Genomic DNA, 25,604 nt, shown 5'->3' on the forward strand with positions numbered 1-25,604 from the left:
CAAATTTCATATTTCAATTTATTCAGTAAGGAGACATGAAAAATAATGAAGGTCCTTTTTCCCCCCTTCTTCCCTATTCCCTAAATTTATGTTTAAACCTATTTTGTAACACTAAAGTTATGGCTTTTTTAAAAGCACTGTATACAGTACTTTTAAAGATAATGATTATAAATGCAACTAATTTGAGAAAACAGGAAATAAACACTTTCACCTGCTGGTTTCTACCTCAGCATCTCCTTTGTCATAAAGACAATAATACTATAGAAATTAATGTTTGGGTATAAATCACAGATACAATTTTAACATTTTCCATAATCCTGAGAAATTCTTCAGTATTATATAATTGAAAAATCAATTCCAAATACATCTGTAAATATCTTATAAAAATACATTTAAAAACAAGAATGGGAAAAATTCTAAATACTAGGTAATTACTCTGAAGGTGAGTTGGCACTATGAAGAGGCTTTGATTCCTCTATCTTTATCAGGATATTCTTCCACATCAGAGGAGAACATCAACTCTGGGAGAGAAGATGAACAAATCACACTCAAAATGATTTCCCAGTATCTCAAAAAGAGTTTTATAGCTTAGTTATAAACAGTCTTTAAATATTGACATGTTATATGATAATAGAAAGCCCTCAAGTACAAGTAAGAATTCTTGATAGTGAAATCTGATTTAAAAGGTGAACTAATGACAAATGTACACGTTTTGCATTTTGAGATATACAAGTTTTGAATGTATTATAAACCCTTGAAAAATAAAACATATAATAGGGACAATATAATAACTCTTACCAGGAAATTTAAGTCACTTAGAGAACCCAGGATCATTAGACATCTAAGAGGTCTAATTCTATAGTGATCATGATAACCTAAAATGTAGGATACAGATGCAGTGGAGGACCTGGAACTAAGATGAGGTGTGTGCCAGGATATCTTAAATATGTTACCCTATTTAATCACCATAACAACCCTTTAAGCGAGTATTATCATCCTCATTTTATATTTCCTTTTTTTATCCACATGGAAATGTTATTTGATTCACATGACCCTAAAAGCAGGATTCTGGAAATATTTAATAAGTAACACACACTGTGATTTAGACTGAATACTACACAAGCCAGCTGCATGCAGCTTTAATCCCAACCACAGTGCAGAATGTTACTAGTTGACATTTCTACATTTAAACTATTACTTAGCATAGACACATAATTTATTAAAATATCAGGAAATACAAAAAAAGAAAACCTTAGGAATTAATAAAGTCGCCTGATGTAAGCATTAGATGAAAAAATCTTTGAATGACTAAAAACTATACTGAGTGAAAGAAAAACAGCAAAATACTTAAAGCCTAAGAAGATTTTTTTAATACTTTAAATATATCCAAAGGAATAATTAGTGAACAACATGAGCAAAGGTACATTTATGAATGAAAATACACAAGAAGATCACATTTTTTGTCTTGGTTTTTACAAATGGAAATGTTGAAAAGATTCTCAGTTCCAAGACTTCTGAGACATAGGCTATACTTAGTTGGTCAAACTGCAGTTAAATGCTCAGGATGTTTAACCAATCAAGAATAAAATAATAACCAAAGTCCAGAAAATATCAAAGAGATTCAAGGGTGAAATTGTGGAACATCTGCCAGGAAATACAACTTACAATACAAATACTAAGCAGTTCCCAAAGCAGTGCTGAGAAGACTAGCAGTTTGCTAATGTGACTCTTCTTCTGGTGTTCCAAGAGGGGTCTGAGGACTAGAGAGTAGCAAATCTCACTTCACCCTGGGCACACTGAAGGTAGGATTACTAAACACCTCATTAGACAATGAGGGGTTAAGATTCTGTGGCAGGTAGAGGAGGAGGTAAGAATAAATTCACTTGAATATGTGTCTAACAGAGGCTAATAGATGAAGCATGATTTATTTCACATTAAGAGATACTTTGATCAGAAAAAGACTAAGAGAAACGAAGAGCAAAAACTTCCTATAAAATACCTGAAGCGTTCCAAGAGAAGAAATGCCTCCAAAGTATGAGACAGGACCGCAGAAGCCCCTCATGAAGTATTCGATACTTCAAGACTACAGTTCTCCTACACACTCCTCCCTGCTTCTCGTGGCATTCTGTTTCACCACTTTATTATTACTCTTCTTATGTTATTTTACTTTAAATATATCTTTGTTATTGAAATGTTGTAAGCTGTATCCATTAAAAGAAGATTTATAAAGTCATTATACAAGATTTTAAGATATACTATTTTTTCTTTAATACATACCTTCACTAAGATCCATGCCTGGCCTATAAGACAATAAAAGCCAAGATAATCCAACCAGAAGGGCCACCACCAGATTCACCACAATCCATGGCTGGAGAGCCTGTTCCTCAACTCCTTCTGCCCTAAAGGTACAGAAATACTCATTAGAAATGTCTTTATTTTGGTCCATATATCCAGATATATCTATTTTATAAACTTAAAAAAAAATGAGCAGTCCTCACCCAGAGGAATAACAAGCATAAACTATAACTTCCCTATAAAATAACACCATATATATCATAAGAACAAAGGTTCAAATGTTATTGAATTCTAAACAGATTTGCTTTGTACACAGATGTAATGGAAATTTACTGTTGCCAAAGAATTTTTCTAAGTTTCCCTTCCAACTACTGTTAGTACTACTCTTCAATCATTCCTTTCTCTCTTAACCTCAAGCCCCTAGCCACTCTCTTCAAACAAGACTGCCTCTCTAAGTTTTGTGAAGTGGGATCTCAGACATCCTGTCACTCTCATGGTTGGCTGCTGATTGGCGGAAGCAGACTGTCCCTAGTCCACTCTCTTTCTGGCCTGCTTGGTTTCCTGATTCTATCCCAGGTACCCACTCCCATCACTACTCTGCAGTATCAGGCTCCCTGATTGGGGGTGAGAATGTGGGGCTCCCCCAGTTCACCATGTAATGATTTATGTTAAAACCATAACTTCAGAGATTTAAAACAGATTTTTTATAAAACATTTCATTAGAAATGCAGGAGTAAACAACAATAGTTACCCATTAACCAATGGAATAGGGGTTTTTTGGCCATAATTTTGGAAATAAAAACAGGACCCTCAATATTATTTATAGATGAAAACAAGTAAAAGAGTGAAAGGATAAGAACAGCACCATTACTCCCATCGTTGCTGTTATTATGATCAACAATTACTAATGCTACTGTGAATTCTTACCAGAGGCTACCGTTAACAGAAGAAGGTGTGTAAAGGTGGATTCTGTCACTTGTCATTTGTTGACTCAGAGATAATATAAGAGCAGTAAAGTACACTGAGAAAAAGACAAATGAATTACTAAAAATGTATTTTTAACAATTATTTTTAATTAATTAATAAAATTAATTAAAAATTAATTATTTTTAACTTATAGATTACTTTAACGTCAAAAATAATCTGTACTTTGGGGAATGATGATACAAAAAATATTTCACTTAGTCAATTTCAATAGGCTGGATAGTCATACATTATTTTTCAAGAATATAGGTAGAGAAGGGTCTTTTGAGGCTCACTATTTCATCATTAGGTTGACAAGAACCTAGAAGATCTTTTAAGAAATTAAATGACTTACTCAAGGTCCTAAAATTAGTTTTATTAATATTCTCATAATTAGAACAAAATTTATTCTAAATTATCAAAAAGATATAAAATAGTATTTGTTACTAAAATGACCTATCAGCTCAATCTGTTTAATGTTAAGTAGAAAACACAGAAGTTAAATATTGAGCAATATAGAATAACAAACTTTTAAAAGTTATTTAGATAAACTCTATTAAAAAATAATTCTATCAAAATTATGCCTACCATATGGTTTTTTAATTACAAATTCCACTGAATAAATATCTATATGTAATGTTTATAAGTAGCAATAATATAAAGTCCTTTTTAAAATAAAATTGTACTCTTTCTGGTTCAAAGTTACAGAGTTATCAAATTAAACTATTTACTCACAGAAAGATGCTAAAGCTGTTGGATCCAGGGCAAGAAAATTTCGGATGGCTACTGATGTTTTAGCAAAGTCAATCCTAGAAAATACAAAAGCCTCTTGTCACAGTGCAGCTGTAAACTTCTTACAAAACTGTACTCTTTGGACAATAGTTTCTTCTTTCTCTATTTTAATGCTACCACATGTGTTGTCTATTACTAAGCTTTAAGTAGCTACAGTTTATACTTAACACACATGAAAGGGTATCTTATTTACAAAGGCAACATAAAACATTTAACTAGAAGACTATTTTAGTCATCATTCCTTTAGAGTTAAAAAGAAACAAATTAAACTTGATTGGCAAATTTCATTAGATTCTATTACATCTCTTTCTATTACCCATATTATTGGGTTATACGTTGTTTTTCTTAATGGGTTGAATTGTGTTCCCAAAAAGATATATTGAACTTCTAAACCCTGGTACCTGTGAACGTGACCTTATTTGCAAATAGAGTCTTTGCAGATGCGATCAACTTAAGATGAGGCCATTACAATGGGCCCTAATCCAATATGACTAGTGTCCTTACAAGAAGAGAAGACACACACAGAAGAGACTAGACTGTCATGTGACAACAGAAGGAGAGGTTGGAGTGATGCATCTACAAGCCAAGGAACACCAAGGACTGCCAGAAACCTCTGGAAGCTAGGAAAGAGGGAGGAACAGACTCTCCTTGGAGCCCTCCAAAACGGAACCAACCTTGCCCACACCTTGATTTTAGACTTCTGCATTCCAGAACTGTGAGAAAATAAATTCCTGTTTCAAGCCACCCAGTTCGTAGTACTTTGTTACAGCAGCCCTAGGAAACTAATAAAATACCCAGAGTTTTGTCTATACCTGATTCAGGTCATCTGGAAGATGTTTGGGACTTTCTGAGCTGGTTATATTTGTATGAAATTTTGGACTTAGAGTTGATGCTGGAATGGGTGAAGACTTTGGGGGATATTTTTGCTCACAGTAGTCCCATCTCCCACCCCCCAAAAAAAACCAGAAACAGAATGGCTTTTTTAAAAAGTCAAAATAATATTAATATGCTATAATTCTATTTTGAAAATGTCACAGTCAGTCAGGGACACATTTTGCTCAACACTTCCTCCTGAAGAAAAGTTAGAGGGATCTGCAGTCTCAAGAGTCTTACCTGTCAAAAGCTGAAACTGTACTTAGAGCCAAAAGCAAGTAGAGAAGACTCTGGAATGGATATGCTAACGTCTTGTATTGTTGCAGAAGGTTTGAGAGGTTAGAAAGCTCATCTCCTGCTAAAACATATATCACAACAATATTCCACACAGCACAGCCAGCCAAGAAGCCATGAGAAAAGAGACCAATCATCCTGAATGGAAAAGGGTTTCATTATTATACATGAATGACAAAAGTAAAAAGCTAAAACATTCTTCAAGTCTCTTCACATATAAGAATAAAATTCAACATTTCACAAAAAGTAAAAACACTGATAGGCAGATCATTTAACTCTAACTGAATGTTTAAAAACTATACCCACCACCATTTTAAGCTGTCAATTTTGTTAATAGTATTGAACAATCAACACTTTTTAAAAAAAATTATGGAACATTTGTTTTAAGAGAAGTCCAACAAAATCAGCCACCTGAAAGCCCGGTTCACTGACAGTGCAACATCTCTGGTGGTCCAGGAAGGCTTCATGTCCATCGACACGTCTATCTTTTCTGTGGTCTTTATCAACTCTGAGCGATCAGCAGCCTGGAATCGCCCTAAGAACACAATACACAACTATAAACAACTAACAAGAGGGAACCCTGGTGGTCTTTCCTATTATTCTACACTTAAGAACCCTCACACTGAGACTGAAATTCTGCTGTTTTCCTATCTAAAAATTCTCCCTGATTTGGTCCCTATTTCAGAAGGCTCTTTTCTTTCAGTTTATAAAACATATTTTTTTTTATCTTTAAGGAAAGTAAACAATGTCCATGCACTTTCTTCTCGACCCAAAATAGATGTTACAGTAACAGTATTAGAAATCAATTATATTTAATGAAATACAATAATGAACTTGCAACTCAGAACAAAGTCTGGAAACCCTTAACATAACATAGTCTAAAAGCCTCTAATTTAGAGACTTTACGAGTATTAAAGTTTAAATCCCAACACTATAAAAGTCAATATTTGAAAACACCTTAAATTTTTTCGGAAAAGATGACAGTTAGTGTAGCATGGCATTCTGTGATGACAGCAAAGAAACTGGTTGTTTCATACACTTGGCTTAAGGAGATGCCCATGGAAGGTACCAGTTCAAGTGTCAGCACTGCAACACTGTGAGCACAGCTTTATGCGTTTACTGCTGATGAGGAGGCTTCTCCCTCGCTTTTATCTGCTGATCCACAAATGAACCTCAGGAAACAGGAAAGGTTCCATTATCCTTGCCAAACCTCGCTGTCAAGTACTTTGGAGGAGGAAAGACAGAAATACGGACACCTAATTTTCCCAAAGAAAAAGCAACTTCTGAGCAGACTAGTGGTAACTTTTATGGTCAGTTACTTTACTAGGGAAGTTTCTGTGCTAAGGGAAGCAAGAATAAAAATGAGGATTGAGTGATATTGCTTGAAAATAGACTGAAGTAAATTATGGCCACATGGTAAACTAGTAAAAGCCCTTAACTAGAAGTCATGAAACCTTGGTTCGAGTCCCAATTGTGCACTAACCAACTGTGAGCCCCTGGGGAAGTCAGCCTCTCTGGATCGCAGGTTTCTCACTGGCCAACGATGCCAAGATCCCTTAGGTGGGTTTTTATGGAATCAGAATTCTAAAACAATTTATGTAAACTCTAATTTGCAAATTTTAAGGACTAATCTTTATGTTCTAGATGAGTTCTTTAGGCAGAATATTCAAAGCATATCCATGGGAAAAGCATACGGTCATGGTCATGCTTTCAGCAGATTTTTCTTAAACTCTGCAAATGTAGTCTTATAACCAATGCAGAACTATTTTCCAAAAGAGTATGTAGCTATAATGTATTTCTTATTTAATATGGTAATACCATCATGTATTTTCTCTTATTTATTTATTTATTTTTTGTTGTTGTTGGTACGCGGGCCTCTCACTGTTGTGGCCTCTCCCGTTGCGGAGCACAGGCTCCGGACGCACAGGCTCAGCGGCCACGGCTCACAGGGCCCAGCCGCTCCACGGCATGTGGGATCTTCCCAGACCGGGGCACGAACCCGTGTCCCCTGCATCGGCAGGCGGACTCTCAACCACTGCGCCACCAAGGAAGCCCTCTTATTTATTTTTAATTGTAGCATTTCATTACCTGCTCCACCACCAATACCACTACCAATTGCAGAAAACTGGTAAAGTACAACAAAGAATAAAGAAATGGGGCTTCCCTGGTGGCGCAGTGGTTGAGAGTCCACCTGACGATGCAGGGGACACCGGTTCGTGCCCTGGGCTGGTCAGATCCCACATGCCGCGGAGCGGCTGGGCCCGTGAGCCGTGGCCGCTGAGCCTGCGCATCCGGAGCCTGTGCTCCGCAACGGGAGAGGCCACAACAGTGAGAGGCCCACATACCGCAAAAAAAAAAAGAATAAAGAAATGGGTGGGAGTAGAGGGAGATTTTAAAAATTACCCATAATTCCATAACACAGAAACAACCAGCATTAATATTTTGGCATATTTCCTTCTAGTCTTTTTTGTCCTATGCAATTTTCTATAGCTGAAATCAAACTACATGTGTGTATTTATGTTTATTTTTCATTAGAATCTTCCCATGAAGTGAAAAATTCTCCCTAAACATTATTTTTAGTGGTGCAGAAGATTTCGTTGTATAGATATGCCATAGCTGTCTGAAATCATTCCCCTCCTGTTTTACATTTAGGTTTTTTCCAGTTTTTCACTCTCATGAATAACAATGTGATGATTAGCTTTATGTACAAATTTTTATCCATATCTTTGCTTATTTCCTTAATTCAGATTTCCAGAAGTATAATTCCCAGGTCAAAGGATATCCTTGCATAATTCTTAAAGAGCTCACATTCCAAAACAAAGACCTACTTACGGCTTTTTTCCACAAACACTTTCCCTACAGGCTGGCTAATACCAGTGGGTGCAGTCAGTACAGACTGTTGTTCTGGACTGCTTTGCTCATCAGTAATTATGTCTTCATCTTCAACTCCTAGCTCATTGGCATAATGTAATTCTGCTGGCTGGGTTTTCCTATAATCAGGGAGAAAGTAAGAAAAATGGATGATTATTAACCTTTTACAGACCCAAATGAGGAGGTACCTGTGAGTCTCATGGAAAGAGCCTTGGACTTGGGAGTCACAAAATTTGGTTTTTACTCAAATGGATCAGTTATTAACTCTTATGCACAGCAAGTCACTTTTATTTCTGTGGGCCTCAGTTTTCACATCTGGAAAATGAAATGACTGAACTAGATTCCTAAGCTTCTTCACAGATTTAAAATTACATGATTCTATATAGATACTGATCGCTATTTGCAGAGTCACTTCCAAGTACAAACAAGTAATATAACTTCCAGTGAACTTCTTTAAAGAATATCATTATATTTTACCTGACACTTGATTTCCTATGTTAAAATAAACATTATGTATTGCTAAAGAAATCGTAATTTGAATTCTGTTAACATGAGAAAATAAATAATATAGCCTATTTTATTAATATTACTTTTAATTTTTAATATCTTTAATATGTAATATTTTTATTACTTATACAAAATCTTCTATTTGTGTTCCACTTCTTCAGAGACAGCTCCTAAAATTTTTTATTTAAATACAATATTTTACTTTTCTCAGTGGGTTTACTCTTTTCAAATTTACCCTTAGATTGGTTTAACTGATATTTTTGTACTATTACTTATCCTAGAGATATACAACTACAAGTATTTAATAAGACTTAGAAGCTGCCATTTGGGAGCTTGAAACTAAGCATCAAGGTATCTCTGCAAAATATTTAGAAGGACAAATAAATTCTTACTTTGTCTTCCTTCGAGGTTTTTGAATAGCTGGCTCCTCAGCTGGCTCCACGTTGATGCCATTTTCATTTGGTAATAAAGATGCACTAGAAGTCTTCTTCTGGGTAAAGGCAGTCTCCAGTTCTGAAAATAAAGTAGATTAAGTTTTCAAATTACCAGGATGTAAAAAGGAAAGTAATGTACAAGACTTCTGCAAGACAAAAGAACTTTAAGAATTTTAATTGGCCCCCAATTTTTTTCACCATCTTACAAATTTTTAAAATTTTACACCTCTAAACACTCAAGAGAAAGTTTGAAATTGTGATACCAAACAATATAGAAAAAAAAATTAAGTAATCCAACACCCAGGGTGTGTCAGAGATCTCCAAGATTACTTCCAGGTTCTGTGATTCACTCAAAGGACTCACAAGTCATTTACACTCATGGTTACACTTTATTACAGGGAAAAGACATTAAGAAGAATCAGCATAAAGGAAAAAGCTCATGGAGCAAAGTCCAAAAGAAAACAGGTACAAGTTTCCAAGAGTCCTCTATCAATGAAGTCACACAGGATATGCTATTCTTCCAGCAACAAGTTGTGACAACACATATATCGCTTTCTCTTCCAGGCAAGCTCATCAGACACTCAACACCCAGGGTTTTTATTGGGAGTGATCACATAGGCACCCTCTGTCGAGCACATACCAAAATTCTAGACTACCAGAAGAAAAGCAGATGTTTAGCATAAATCACATTGTGTGCACAAATGCACAGTGAGCCACCTTGATAGAGAAAGCTTTATATCAATGTAAAAAATTGTTTACCAGCCAAGTTCCCAGATGCCAGTCAATAGGCCCTCTAGAAAGTAGGCCTGTCCAGGCCTGCTGTGTTAACTCTTTTCTGCACACAAGGTATTAAGTTCAAGTGAGTCAATGGAAGCTTCTAACCCACTAGCAACTCTTCCTATCTCGAAATACAGGAAATGGAATGCCCTCAAAGTCCCGAAAATTCTATTTTAAAAAACACTTACAGCCTGGGCTGGAAATATAATATAGGCAGTAGAGCCTACCACAGACGTTCTGAACAAAACAAAAATGAACAAAATTTAAAACCCAGAAATTTAGAAAGCTGGACCTATAGGGGTACGTACATTCTAGAATGGCAGTCACAAGTACTCTTTGGCCTAAACTTAGTTGGGTCCTGAATTTTCTAAAAACAGTCATATCTATTAATACATTTTTTCATAAATTATAAAACTATAATTATATAAAATTATATTAAAATATAATTTTTCATGAATTATAAAAATTATATTTTTCATGAATTTTCATGAATTATAAAACTATATACGTATATTGATATCCATCTTGATTTTCAAATTTTACCCTAACTGAATTACTAAGAGTAGTATGTATTTTTGAATTTTTGAAATTATTTTTTTTTATACAGCAGGTTCTTATTTGCCATCAATTTTATACACATCAGTGTATACATGTCAATCCCAATCACCCAATTCATCACACCACCACCACCAACATCCCGCCACTTTCCCCACTTGGTGTCCATAGGTTTGTTCTCTACATCTCTGTCTCAATTCCTGCCCTGCAAACCAGTTCATCTGTACCATTTTTCTAGGTTCCACATATATGTGTTAATATACAATATTTGTTTTTCTCTTTCTGACTTACTTCACTCTGTATTACAGTCTCTAGATCCATCCACTTCTCAACAAATGACCCAATTTCGTTCCTTTTTATGGCTGAGTAATATTCCACTGTATATATGTACCACTTCTTTATCCATTAGTCTGTCAATGGGCATTTAGGTTGCTTCCATGACCTGGCTATTGTAAATAGTGCTGCGATGAACACTGGGGTGCATGTGTCTTTTTGAATTATGGTTTTCCCTGGGTATATGCCCAGTAGTGGGAATGCTGTATCATATGGTAATTCTATTTTTAGATTTTTAAGGAACCTCCATACTGTTCTCCACAGTGGCTGTTATCAATTTACATTCCCACCAACAGTGCAAGAGGGTTCCCTTTTGTCCAGACCCTCTAAAGCATTTGTTGTTTGTAGATTTTCTGATGATGCCCATTCTAACTGGTGTGAGGAGATACCTCAATGTAGTTTTGATTTGCATTTCTCTAATAATTAGTGATGTTGAGAAGCTTTTCATGTGCTTCTTGGCCATCTGTATGTCTTCTTTGGAGAAATGTCTATTTAGGTCTTCTGCCCATTTTTGGATTGGGTTGTTTGTTTTTTCAATATTAAGCTGCATGAGCTGTTTATATATTTTGGGGATTAGTTCTTTCTCCATTGATTCATTTGCAAATATTTTCTCCCACTCTGAGGGTTGTCTTCTCGTCTTGTTTATAGTTTCCTTTGTGGTGCAAAAGCTTTTAAGTTTCATTAGGTTCCATTTGTTTGTTTTTATTTCCATTACTCTAGGAGGTGGATCAAAAAAGATCTTGCTGTCATTTATGTCAAAGAGTGTTCTTCCTATGTTTTCCTCTAAGAGTTTTATAGTGTCTGGTCTTACATTTAGGTCTCTAATCCATTTTGAATTTATTTTTGTGTATGGTGTTAGGGAGTGTTCTAATTTCATTCTTTTACATGTAGCTGTCCAGTTTTCCCATCACCACTTATTGAAGAGGCTGTCTTTTATCCATTGTATATCCTTGCCTCGATTGTCATAGATTACTTGACCATAGGTGCGTGGGTTTATCTCTGGGCTTTCTATCTTGTTCCATTGATCTATGTTTCTGTTTTTAGACCAGTACCATATTGTCTTCATTACTGTAGCTTTATAGTATAGTCTGAAGTCAGGGAGTCTGATTCCTCCAGCTCCATTTTTTTCCCTCAAGACTGCTTTGGCTATTCGGGGTCTTTTGTGTCTCCATACAAATTTTAAGATTTTTTTGTTCTAGTTCCATAAAAAAAGCCACTGGTAATTTGATAGGGATTGCATGGAATGTGTAGATTGCTTTGGGTAGTATAGTCATTTTCACAATATTCATTCTTCCAATCCAAGAACATGGTATATCTCTCCATCTGTTGGTATCATCTTTAATTTCTTTTATCAGTGTATATAGTTTTCTGCATACAGGTCTTTTGTCTCCCTAGGTAGGTTTACTCCTAGGTATTTTATTCTTTTTGTTGCAATGGTAATTGGGAGTGTTTCCTAAATTTCTCTTTCAGATTTTTCATCATTAGTGTAAAGGAATGCAAGAGACTTCTGTGCATTAATTTTCTATCCTGCAACTTTACCAAATTCATTGATTTGCTCTAGTAGTTTTCTGGTGGCATCTTTAGGATGCTCTATGTATAGTATCATGTCATCTGCAAACAGTGACAATTTTACTTCTTTTCCAATTTGTATTCCTTTTATTTCTTTTTCTTCTCTGATTGCTGTGGCTAGGATTTCCAAAACTATGTTGAATAATAGTGGCGAGAGTGGACATCTTTGTCTTGTTCTTGATCTTAGAGGAAATGCTTTCAGGTTTTCACCATTGAGAATGATGTTTGCTGTGGGTTTGTCGTACATGGCCTTTATTATGTTGAGGTAGGTTCCCTCTATGCCCACTTTCTGGAGAATTTTTATCATAAATGGGTGTTGCATTTTGTCAAAAGCTTTTTCTGCATCTATTGAGATGATCATATGGTTTTTATTCTTCAATTTGTTAACATGGTGTATCACATTGATTGATTTGCATATACTGAAGAATCCTTGCATTGCTGGGAGAAATCCCACTTGATCATGGTGTATGATCCTTTTAATGTGTTGTTGCATTCTGTTTGCTAGAATTTAGTTGAGGATTTTTGCATCTATATTCATCAGTGATATTGATCTGTAATTTTCTTTTTTTGTAGTATCTTTGTCTGGTTTTGGTATCAGGGTGATGGTGGCCTCATAGAATGAGATTGGGAGTGTTCCTTCCTCTGCAATTTTTTGGAAGAGTTTGAGAAGGATGGGTGTTAGCTCTTCTCTAAATGTTTGATAGAATTCACCTGTGAAGCCATCTGGTCCTGGACTTTTTTTGTTTGTTGGAAGATTTTTAATCACAGTTTCAATTTCATTACTTGTGATTGGTCTGTTCATATTTTCTATTTCTTCCTGGTTCAGTCTTGGAAGGTTATACCTTTCTAAGAATTTGTCCATTTCTTCCAGCTTGTCCATTTTATTGGCATAGAGTTGCTTGTAGTAGTCTCTTAGGATGCTTTGTATTTCTGTGGTGTTTGTTTTAACTTCTCCTTTTCGTTTCTCATTTTATTGACTTGGGTCCTCTCCCTTTTTTCTTGATGAGTCTAGCTAATGGTTTATTAATTTTGTTTACCTTCTCAAAGAACCAGCTTTTAGTTTTATTGATCCTTGCTATTGTTTTCTTTGTTTCTATTTCATTTATTTCTGCTCTGATATTTATTTCTTTCCTTGTGCTAACTTTGGGTCTTGTTTTTTCTTCTCTCTCTAGTTCCTTCAGGTGTAAGGTTAGATTGTTTGAGATTTTTCTCGTTTCTTGAGGTAGGCTTGTATAGCTATAAACTTCCCTCCTAGAACTGCTTTTGCTTCATCCCATAGGTTTTGGATTGTCGTGTTTTCATTGTCATTTGTCTCTAGGTATTTTTTGATTTCCACTTTGATTTCTTCAGTGATCTCATCGTTATTTAGTAATGTATTGCTCAGCCTCCATGTGTTTGTGTTTTTTACATTTTTTTTGCCTGTAATTCATTTCTAGTCTCATAGCGTTGTGGTCAGAAAAGATGCTTGATATGATTTCAATTTTCTTAAATTTACTGAGGCTTGATTTGTGACCTAAGATGTGATCTATCCTGGAAAATGTTCTGTGTGCACTTGAGAAGAAAGTGTAATCTGCTGTTTTTGGATGGAATGTTCCATAAATAACAATTAAATCTATCTGGCTTATTGTTTTATTTAAAGCTTCTGTTTCCTTATTTATTTTCATTTTGGATGATCTGTGCATTGGTGTGAGGTGTTAAAGTATTCCACTATTATGTGTTACTGTCGATTTCCTGTTTTATAGCTGTTAGCAGTTGCCTTATATATTGAGGTGCTCCTATGTTGGGTGCAATTATATTTATAATTGTTATATCTTCTTCTTGGATTGATCCCCTGAACATTATGTAGTGTCCTTCCTTGTCTCTTGTATCATTCTTTATTTTAAAGTCTATTTTATCTGATATGAGTATTGCTACTCCAACTTTCTTTGGATTTTCATTTGCATGGAATATCTTTTTCCATCCCCTTTCAGTCTGAATGTGTCCCTAGGTGTGAAGTGGGTCTCTTCCAGACAGCATATATATGGGTCTTGTTTTTGTATCCATTCAGCAAGCCTGTGTCTTTTGGTTGGAGCATTTAATCCATTCACGTTTAAGGTAATTATCGATATTTTTGTTCCTATTACCATTTTCGGTTTGTTTTGTAGCTCCTTTTCTTCTCTTGTGTTTCTCACTTAGAGAAGTTCCTTTAGCATTTGTTGTAGAGCTGGTTTGGTGGTGCTGAATTCTCTTAGCTTTTGCTTGTCTGTAAAGCTTTTGATTTCTCCATCAAATCTGAATGAGATCCTTGCTGGGTATAGTAATCTTGGTTGTAGGTTCTTCCCTTTCATCACTTTTAGTATATCATGCCACTCCCTTCTGGCTTGTAGAGTTTCTGCTGAGAAATCAGCTGTTAACCTTATGGGAGTTCCCTTCTATGTTATTTGTCATTTTCCCCTTGCTGCTCTCAATAATTTTTCTTTGTCTTTAATTTTTGCCATTTTGATTACTATGTGTCTCAGCGTGTTTCTCCTTGGGTTTATCCTGTATGGGACTCTCTATGCTTCCTGGACTTGGGTGGCTATTTCCTTTCCCATGTTAGGGAAGTTTTCGACTATAATCTCTTCAGATATTTTCTCTGGTCCTTTCTCTCTCTCTTCTCCTTCTGGGACCCCTATAATGCGAATGTTTTTGCATTTTATGTTGTCCCAGAGGTCTCTTAGGCTGTCTTCATTTCTTTTCATTCCTTTTTCTTTATTCTGTTCATAGCAGTGAATTCCACCATTCTGTCTTCCAGATCACTTATCCGTTCTTCTGCCTCAGTTATTCTGCTATTGATTCCTTCTAGTGTAGTTTTCATTTCAGTTATTGTATTGTTCATCTCTATTTGTTTGTTCTTTAATTCTTCTAGGTCTTTGTTAAACATTTCTTGCATCTTCTCGATCTTTGCCTCCATTCTTTTTCCAAGGTCCTGGATCATCTTCACTATCATTATTCTGAATTCTTTTTCTGGAAGGTTGTCTATCTCCACTTCATTTAGTTGTTTCTCTGGGGTTTTATCTTGTTCCTTCATCTGGTACATAGCCCTCTGCCTTTTCTTCTTGCCTGTCTTTCTGTGAATGTGGTTTTTGTTACACAGGCTGCAGGATTGTAGTTCTTCTTGCTTCTGCTGTCTGCCCTCTGGTGGATAAGGCTATAGTTCTGAAGGCTGGAAGTCTGAGATCAAGGTGCCAGCATGGTTGTATTCTGGTGAGAGCTTTCTTGCAAACAGATGTCTTTTTGTGTGTCCTCACAAGGCAGGGAGAGTGAGTAAGTGTCTACGAGAGTAGTTTTAATTCAACTATATTTACTACCAGTAATGAAATAAATTGTAGAGTAGGTAAAGCTGTCTTAGGGTCATTTCTGTCTCTCTTTCCTTCTCTGCCCTCTTCTGCCCACTCCTTCTCCTCTTAGTGCCCCCAGGCACTGTGGTATCCCATTTCAACTTGCATCTCAAAACTGTGCTCCATTCTCCTAACTTTTCTAGTTCCTGCCCTCTACTCCTACAATTCTTTCATCTAATAAGGATCTACTATCTTCTAAGCAGCAAGGAATTAGTCAGGGAAACTATTTTGTAATAAACTATTCCTTGGGGCTGATGTTAATAGGAGAGAGCTAATCTCCCAATCTTTGTTCCTTCCTTTGTTTTACTCTAACAAAATCTATTTTCTTTTTTCTAATTATTATAAAAGTTATATACATAAAATATATAAAAATTAATAAAACATAAATGAAGAAAGAAAATTTTTTAAAATCATACCTAATTCCTCCTTATAAAAAAACTACCACTGTTGACACTTTGCTACAGCCTTCCATTCTTTTTACATATGTGTATGTATATACATATGGTCTGGATTGTATTGTGTCCCCCGGAACAGATATGTGCAAGTCCTAACTCCAATACCTGTGAATGAGATTCTAGAACTAGGGTCTTTGCAGATGTAATCAAGTTAATATGAGGTCATGCTGGAGTAGGATGGGCCCTAAATCCAGTGATTGTTGTCCTTATAAGAAGAGCAAAATTTGGACACAGAAACACAGGGAAAAATCTGAAGATGGAGGCACAGAATGGAGTTATGCTGTCACAAGCCAAAGAATGCCAAGAATTATAAACAACCACCAGAATCTAGAAGAGGCTAGGGTGGATTCTTTCCTAGAGACTTTGGAGGGAGCGTGGCCCTGTGGACACCTTGATTTTGGACCTCTATCCTCTAGAACTGTCAGAGACTAGATTTCTGTTGTTTTAAGTCATTCAGTTTGTGGTAATCTGTTCTGGTAGCCCTAGGAAATTAATAAAACATATTTTACAAAAATGGGACCCTTTGATACATACTATTTTATAATCTTTGTTTTTGACTTAACAATATATTACTGATGGCTTTCCATGTCACTATTTTACCTTAACAATCCTTTTAATGAGTACTTGGTTTCTATTAAATGGGTAAAACATGATTTATCTAGGCAGTATCACATTGTTAAATATTTGGTTAATACCAGTTTCTACTCTTATGTTACAGTTAGCATCCTTTAATTACTGTAGCCATTGTAGTTACTTCTATTCCTATAAGTTCAGATAGGCTATATCAATTTATACTTTCTATCAGTGGTGCACGAGTATACCAATTTCTCACCAATACTTTTATATCCAACAGTTTGGGATTTTATAATCTTTAAAAAGCATTGCCCGTTTGGTAGCATAATAATGATATAATATTCTGTTTACCTTGTGAATAATGCTGAGACATAGTGAGACTCAAAAAATGTTGGCTTTTGCTCCATTATATTGCTGTTAATACAGAATTTTTCCTTTCCCCACTAATCTCAATGTCCATTCATAATATACCAAATTCATATACATACCAAGATCTGAACTTTCTGTTTTGGTCCTGAATTTGTACCCCTTCTCATAATCTGTACAGATACACTCAAAAGAGATCCTCTAAAATATTCCTGACTTAACCCATGGGAATTACTCTGGTGATAAAAATTTTAAGCAAAAAAGAAAAAACTGGGATATGGGTGGGGAAAAATAGGAACAGACAGGTTTTTAATCATACCCCCAAAATCACAACTGCTGTCACAACCTAACCTTAGTTTCTTTACATACCAAGAGGTAGCTTCGTCTTCTTCTGTCTCCTTTGAACAGGAGCTTCTTGATGTTCTATGGGGTCTTTAGTTGGTGGCTCACTGCCCTCAGGTGGCCTATGAACAGCAGTCTGAACAAGACCTTCCAAAGAAGCACTAGCTACAGAGAAATGGAGTTGGAAAAAATTGGGATAACTTGAGCAGAGATTACTAAGTCTTAAAAATATAGGGAAATGGGGAACTGGAATGTTTCCTATATAATAACCTCTTCTCTTACAGAACTAATTGTGCCCCAAATCTTGATTTCCTCCCTCCTCACCTGTAACTTTGGGCTTTAAGTTGGGAAAAGAAATAAATGAGGGAACAAGGAAGAATGAGGAAGCAAAAAACCAGGGGGCTAGAAAGAGGAATAAAAGAAAGGCAGGAGGAAAGCTGATTCTGAACTTTCAAAAAGGTGAAAATGTAATGGAAACTGTCACCATAGGGAACGCTCTTGTCTTATGCCTTGAGAATTATCAGCCTCTATACAGTTTAGTCCTTCATTAATAAATTAACACACGATAAAGTCATCACGGATAACTGGAGTTAACAGATTACTTAAAAATCTCTTCATCTGATCATTTCAATCTCTCCCCTCATCAAATCTTTGAACAGATTTCAACCCATTTTGGCAGATTTGAATTTTACTTCATTACATTCACTACATTGCTTCACAAAAGAAGAAATACAAATGAGTGAGTAAACAAATGAAAAGATGCTTAACCTCATTAGTATTCAGAGAAACGGAAACTAAAATAAGCTACTTTTTGCCCACTAAGTTGACAAAAAGAATTGAAAGATTGATATTTTCCAATGTTCTCAAGGATTTAGCAAATGTGACACTCAAACTCTGTTGGTGGCAAGAAAATAACAACTCCCTTGAAGGCAATTTAGCAGAAATGTATCATATTAATAATGCATAGGTCCTTCTGTCTAGCAGTTTTACTGCTAGCAATCCATCCTCTAGAAATATCTCTTCCCCACCACCTACTATTTTATGTAGAAGAACTGCAAATTGTAGGAGTGAAAAATTTGAAGTACCCTAATTGAAAAACAATTTTAATAAAAGCCTAGCAATACACCTCCTTTTTTGTCTAGAGCACTGATTTTTTTTCTCTGTTTTACAAGAAAAAAAGCTGGTAGCTGGGATAGAGCCCTACCTCTGCTACTCCAACTCAGTCTTTATTGCATCCTTCACCAGTGACCTTTCTAAATCCACATGTACATGTCTGCACTTAATTGTGAGTATATTTTTAGGGCCTAGCATTTCAGTATCTTTGTGAATCTAAGTCTCTCTGCCTCTCTTTTCTTTTTGTTGCATATCTGTATGTCTTTCTCTATGCATCCATTTCCATTTCTCTCTTTTCCTCCACCCACCATGTATTCCGCCATTTGTTAGGCAATGATAAGCTAATACAAGTTTCCAACCAGGTATAAGGTATGATCAGCTACGAGCTTTAGGAAGTTCATCCAGCAGTGGTGGGCAGGACCGACTAGGGTGGAAGAAAGCTAGAAGTACAGAACAATGTTGGAGGCTACCCCAACAGCTCAGGTGAGAAGAAGAAAGGAGCTAGGCTAACTACGGTCGTGACAGTGGAAATGACAAGGGGAAAGAGACGTAAAAGATACTACAGAAGAAGCAAGCTTGTGAGAGGCAGCAAGTAGAGTGAAGCGACCTGTGAGAGGCGACTGAGGTTTCCAGCCCCAGTCACTGGGAGAGTGGGGGTGGGGGGCGCATTAAAAGAAATTTGTAAGTAAGCAGTAAAACTTGATTTATTGTTGAAAGTGATGATAAATTCTGGACGTGCTGAGTTTGAGTTACTGACAGAATGTCCAGGATTATCAGTGAATGGGACAAAAAAAGGTCACAGAACTTGCTCATTATTGGAGCTTTAATACCTGGATGATACGGCCCTGCCTTCAGACTCATGTTCTAATGCAGAGACTCTCTGACTGAAATGAGGGATCCAAGAACCTTGTGTCTCTAAATCCAGTATCCTGTTCAAGGGTCTGGAACCAATCATAGCTCAAGACAACTTATATTATCTAGGGATGAAAGGCCTCAAAGAGTCCAAGAATGTTGTGGAAGTAAGATCTGGGGCAGCATAACCCTTTATTACACAAATGTTTCTATTCTTCAGGCTGCCCACTACCTTGTCCCTCACTGCCACCAAGAATCCCACTGCTTGGGCTTCCCTGGTGGCGCAGTGGTTGAGAGTCCGCCTGCCAATGCAGGGGACACGGGTTCGTGCCCCGGTCTGGGAAGATCCCACATGCTGCAGAGCAGCTGGGCCCGTGAGCCATGGCCGCTGAGCGTGCGCGTCCGGAGCCTGTGCTCTGCAACGGGAGAGGCCACAACAGTGAGAGGCCCGCGTACCGTAAAAAAAAAAAAAAAAAAAAAAAAAGAATCCCACTGCTTCAAAGTGAACTGGATTCTATCCTTAACACAGCAGTGACTTGGGACTGGGGCCTGGCCTCTCCCTGATCTGTGATGTTTAGCATGCCTGAGGTCCTGGGAAAACTTGTGATCCCACACAACAAAGAACACTTCTTACCTAGCGTGGTTTTTGTTCTGGGCTTCTTTTTCTTAGGACGACTCAGTGGAATATCATCTATAAAACAGAAAGAACAACAGAAAAGGCTGCCTAAAATTCAATGCAGGGAAAAGTCAAAGGGGAACTTTTAGTAGGGGAGACCTTTCCCTCTTTTCCTCTGCGTCCAGCCAATTTCTATACATTAGGGGAAGAAGGCAAGAGACTGACAAAGTCAAAGGGAGCCCATAGTACAGTACCGGTAGCTCATGGCTGGTCAGTAATGTTATAAACTGTGACAGAAAGTGGGCTCACCAAATATTCATCTGATCCCCTACATTTCCCAGCCCCCTTGCACTTAGGTGTGGCCTATGACTGGTTTTGGCCAATAGGCTGCAAGATGAAGTGATCTGTGCCATTTAGGGGCCAAAACATTGAAAAAGCCAGTGAGTAACCCTCCAGCTTCCCCTTCCCTTGCTGTGGCAACTGAGAAGGTCTCATGTTAAGATGGCAGAACCACAGCATGGAAGCAGCCGGGATCATTGCATCATTAGTGAAGAGGTAGAGAAAGGTAACTGTCCTGGATTGTTGCTACAATGGACTTTGCATTAACCAGAAAAACCCCGTATAATATTAAGTAACTGAGAATTTGGGGTTAGTGTGACATAACCCAGCGTATCCTGATGAAATGAGACAAAGGAAGATGTAGTCCCTATTACGGAACTATAATCTAGCCAACAGTTATGTTCTAGGTGACTCCATTTAGGGATGAATGCTTTTTAATTTATAAGGTCAAATATCAGCCACATAACTAGTGTTATATATCAACCATCCTTTAAAAATGGCAGTCATAGGAGATTACTATGATAAAAAATAGTAGCATTATAAATTATACTATTCAGATTCAAGTTTAAGAGAAAATGAAGGAATCAAACTAACTTTCAAACACCAAATACTGTATTTAGAAAGTTTTACATTAACCGTGAACTAACTCACCTTGATCAGCACTGTATATGACACCGACCAAATTTAATCAGGACAGAGACAAAAAGAGAAACTCTGTTAATTAGAAATCTATTATATTGTTAGACTGAAAATTGACTTAAATCATTATAAACTTAAAATAAAATTAGCTTTCACACAAAATCAGCTAGTTTACAAACTAGCTTATTAATTATCAGTAATAAGCTGTTTAATAAGACTAACAAAGTAACCCCAATATTTTCTGAACCTACATATACATATTCCCTACTGTCTATTAATAAAGTGGATTAAACAGATTAAGAACTCTTATTTTGTCACTGATTAAAATCAGCTTAAACTCTGAGGAAACTATTCTAGCAAACAAAAGAGGATCAGAATTCTGATAAACAAGACATTAAAACATTAAGAATGGATCCATTATCCTAACATGTGGACATTTAGTCTCTGAAACAGAGCATTTAATTATAACTGTTATCTTGATGATTCAAGAATTATTCATCTTTAAACTTTCAGGAAGTCTCTTCTGAATTATTATAATTGTGTAAAAGTACTAGTCAATTTTTCTCACTTTACTCACTTTGCATTCTTAAAACTCAATAATAAAATTACTGTAAATTATTTTTACCTTGGCACAGGTGGAAGGGCTCGTGGAGGACGCTATGGGGAAAAGAAAAAGAAAACTTCTTGTAAGTAAAAACCTTAGAGCATCTTTACTTCGTGTATTTCAAATTTTTGATAATCCTATTCGTCAAGTAAAACCCAGGAGGTACTGATGAGAATCAGATGGGCAGTTTTAATTTGTCTTATCACTTCTGAATTTCATATAAAGTTCCTTCCTTCCTATATTCCTTAATGTCTACAGACCAGGCTCTGTTCTAAGCATCAGGGATATAGTAATGAACAAAACAGAGGGATCCTTGCTCTTATGGAACTTACATTCTAATGGTTAAGTATTAGACAATAACGTTAAGTATATATATTATATATATATATATATGGAAGAGAAGAATGAGGAGTGTTACTTTAGTTAGGAAAAGTCTCTCCTTAGTTAGGAGATATTTGAGCTGAGACCTGAATAAGAAAGGAGCCAAAGGGGAGCAAATACAAAGTCCTTTATGGGAGATTGGGCTTAGAGAGTTCCAGATAAAAGAAGGCCAATAAGGATGAAGCACAGTTATCAAGGCATGGGCAGATTAATTAGGAAGACAAAGGGAAGGAGCCTAGATATTTTTTTAATTGGGGTATAGCTGCTTTACAATGTTGTGTTAGTTTCTGCTGTACAGCAAAGTGAATCAGCCATATGTATACATACATCCTCTCTTTTTTGGATTTCCTTCCCTTTTAGGTCACCACAGAGCACTGAGTAGAGTTCCCTGTGCTATACAGCAGGTTCTCATTAGTTATCTATTTTATACATAGTTGTTATATATGTCAATCCCAATCTCCCAATTCATCCCATGCGCCCCTTCCCTCCTTGGTGTCCACTCGTTTGTTCTCTACGTCTGTGTCTCTATTTCTGCTTTGCGAATAGGTTCATCTGTACCATTCAAAATGGATTAAAGACCTAAACATAAGACCGGACACTATAAAACTCTTAGAGGAAAAGACAGAAAGAACACTCTTTGACATAAATCACAGCAAGATCTTTCTTGACCCACCTCCTAGAGTAATGAAAATAAAAACAAATGGGACCTAATTATACGTAAAAGCTTTTGCACAGCAAAGGAAACCATAAACAAGATGAAAAGACAACCCTCAGAATGAGAGAAAATATTTGAAAATGAAGCAACTGAGAAGGGATTAATTTCCAAAATATACAAACAGCTCATGCAGCTCAGTATCAAAAAACAAACAACAAATCAAAAAATGGGCAGAACACCTAAATAGACATTTCTCCAAAGAAGATATACAGATGGCCAAGAGGCACATGAAAACATGCTCAACATCACTAATTATTAGAGATTTTGTTTTAATTCAATGGGAAGCCAATGGAGGTTTTAAGCCACATAGTAACATACTTTTTAAAAACATACTCTGAAACATACAGTGTGAAAAACGCATTTAGGGCAGAAAGAAAAAAAACCTTATAAATGCTATTTTACATGAATAAGAAAAGTGTTTGCAGTTCAGAGAAATTACAGTTAAGTAGCAATCTGGAATCTTTCAAAATAAAATACTAACAAAAATGCCTAGAAATCAGTTTAATGTTCCAAGTATCTCAAGCTGCTTGCAAAGGACATTGATTTAAAAGGGTTAAATTTTAAACACTCGTAGTTTGTTCCACAACTGTCCCATTTACCTATCCATTCATTCAAAAAGTGTGTTAATACAAATGCTAAAAGATTAGGACAAGGCCAGCTGCCTTAACACTATCCAGTTGTCAAAATTCAACCAGCAAAGAAGGATAGTTATTGCTCTTTCTATCTATCTACAAAGCGGTATCGTTCTAAAGATGCTATGGACCGCTTTCTCACCAAAGACTCAGTTCACACGATAACTCCACATTTCAAAAGTCCCGCAAAAATGACGTATCATCAATCCAGAAACCCAACCTCGACACTCCTCAAAAGTAGGACGGCTCAACTGAACTGAAAGTAACTAAGGCTCGCTTACCACCTGCTTCTTCCCCATTCCGTCTAAAGCTGGGCTGCCTGGCAGCCGCTGACTCCCAGCCGCGGGTCGCTCACACCCCGCCCGGGTTCACACCCGCCCAGCGAGCCCCGCGCACAGGCGCAATGCGTCATCGAACTGCGCCGCAGAGGCCGCTCTGGCCCGCAGCCTCCTCCATCAGGGTGGGAGCGAGGGGGAGCGCGGAGACCTGGTGGGGCTTTTCCAGTCTACTCCTGCGGAAAAGGGGGCGTCGTTGTCAGGGCTGACATGCCCGGGAGGAGAGACTCCAGCGGGTGCGGTGTAGCAATCACGATTTTTCCCATGGTTTCCCAAGTGGTTGCGGTGATTTGTTCGAGGGAAGTGAGAGAAGCCCAGGATTAAAAGTCCCCGCTGGCAAACGGCTATCTCTTTCCCGGGCGGTTAAATGCCCTCCGGAGGAGTCGATAAAGAGACCCTCTGTGGCAGGATCCGGACCCGCAGGGGCAGGGGCAGCAGCGATGTGAGGCGTCGTCATGGCAACATGCGCACTCAGGCCCCCGGAAACTTCAAGCCTGGCTCCTCGCCCAGCTCCTGGAGTTCGGGTCCGGCCTTGGGAAGGACTTCCAGCCCCCACCCCCAGCCCTATCCTGTGAGCGCCAAATGGGCCGATGCGCGCGCTCCCCGAGCTGGGCTCTCCCCTTCTGGTCCCCAGCATGTCGGTGTCCGCTCCGCCCCAGAGGTAGCGGCAGCGGCCAACGCGCACCTCACCGCTCACCGGGTGGTCCTCCTCCACCCGGAGCCCCGAGTTCGCCCTCATGGCCCTGTGCCGGCTGCGCTCTCTCGGCGTAACAGCCGCCGGCCCGAGCCTGGCTCCCCGCTACTCCGCCGCCTCCGGCACCTGCGGGAGGCGGGGGCTTCGCGGCGCCTGACTAAGCCACCGCCCCCGGGCCGGGTTTCCGCCTGCCCCCGCTTTGCCAAGCTCGGCGTTCCGAGGCGTCGGAGTTACTCACCCGTTTAGCCACCAGGCGCGCGCGCGCGCGCGTGTGTTGATACAGGCAGTTCTCAGATTCTCTCCAGTTGCGCGCGCGCGTGTGGGTGTGTGTGTTACAGGCAATTCTCAGATTCTCTCCAGTTGCTTGTGTGTGTGTGTGTGTGTGTGTGTGTTGATACAGGTAATTCTCAGATTCTCTCCAGTTGCTTGTGTGTGTGTGTGTGTGTGTGTGTGTGTGTGTGTGTGTTGATACAGGCAATGCTCAGATTCTCTCCAGTTGATTATCCTCCATCCAAAGAAGCAAGGCATAAAATCAAATCCGGGGTCACATGAGTGTTAAAAATGACTTAATTTTCTTCGTTTTGTTTGGTCGGGTTTCTTAGAAAAATAACACTTATTCACTTTAAATTTAAAAACTACAGATGTTTTGAAGCATACACTCTGTTTTATAGTTAAGAAAGAGCAGAGGGATGGCATGGATGTGGAAAAAGTTAGGGAATGATGCAGAAGATGAACAGATACTAGGGCAAGAAGAGCGACTGGAAGTCTCAGACTTAAGGAAGTAAGAAAAACAAGACTTCGTGGAATAACATCCTCATCCCGTGGTTTTCTCAGATGTTGGTCTCTAGCACTAAAAATCCATTGCTCTTTCCTAATTTAGGCATAAATGTAGATACTGGCTCTTGGGAAAATTAATGATTGTTGCAGCCCTGATCAAAAGAATACTTTTTCCTTGCAGCCTAATGTGTAAAATGAGAGCAGTGCTGTTTCCGTAAGTTTTGATGTTAGATGTGAAATGTGTATATTAACCCTTCTTTCTTGCAGTTAGTCAACTAGGTACTTTTTGTCAAATCCATGTTTATACAACAGAAGTTTCATAAGGTAAAATACAGTTTCTGAAATTAAATACGACGTATTTTATTTATGAAAGCTCTTTTTATCTGAATCATACGAAAGCCATGTGAAATCTGTGAAAGGTTCTCTTACTCAGTGACTTAACATTGTCATATTCCTACCAATTGCTGCATATGAGGTAAAGGAACACATTTTTCCCTGAAAGCCAAATAGATAACTCTACATAACCATACAATACAGGTTGTTTTTTCA

General features: G+C 37.6%; 1 protein-coding gene across 2 annotated transcripts; it reads right to left on the reverse strand.

The window, feature by feature from the left end:
- Nucleotides 1-24,421, reverse strand: TMEM237 (transmembrane protein 237). 2 transcript variants are annotated; one of them, XM_065880617.1, is made up of 13 exons: nucleotides 24,282-24,421; nucleotides 21,543-21,574; nucleotides 20,930-20,940; nucleotides 19,958-20,014; nucleotides 17,386-17,523; nucleotides 8,988-9,108; nucleotides 8,050-8,207; nucleotides 5,629-5,752; nucleotides 5,164-5,355; nucleotides 3,994-4,067; nucleotides 3,223-3,316; nucleotides 2,278-2,399; nucleotides 1-521 (listed from the first exon to the last, which is right to left on the reverse strand). In XM_065880617.1, exons 1-13 carry the CDS (start codon nucleotides 24,321-24,323, stop codon nucleotides 454-456), a joined length of 1,233 nt encoding a protein of 410 aa, XP_065736689.1. In that variant the 5' UTR covers nucleotides 24,324-24,421; the 3' UTR covers nucleotides 1-453. The 2 variants fall into 2 exon arrangements, with proteins under 2 accessions (XP_065736689.1, XP_065736690.1); XM_065880618.1 differs by lacking the exon at nucleotides 24,282-24,421 and adding an exon at nucleotides 23,531-23,548.
- Nucleotides 24,422-25,604: the final 1,183 nt, after the last annotated feature.

The sequence above is a fragment of the Phocoena phocoena genome, chromosome 7, assembly GCF_963924675.1.
Source record: "Phocoena phocoena chromosome 7, mPhoPho1.1, whole genome shotgun sequence".
NCBI lineage: Eukaryota > Metazoa > Chordata > Mammalia > Artiodactyla > Phocoenidae > Phocoena > Phocoena phocoena.

Coding starts and splice junctions, on each gene's coding strand:
- TMEM237 (XM_065880617.1), bottom strand. CDS start 24,323: ATGAGGGCGAACTCGGGGCTCCGGGTGGAGGAGGACCACCCG. Junction 3,317..3,993: donor AACAGCTTTAGCATCTTTCT/GTGAGTAAATAG, acceptor TCTTTTTCTCAG/TGTACTTTACTGCTCTTATA. Junction 2,400..3,222: donor TCTGTTAACGGTAGCCTCTG/GTAAGAATTCAC, acceptor CTGTACCTTTAG/GGCAGAAGGAGTTGAGGAAC.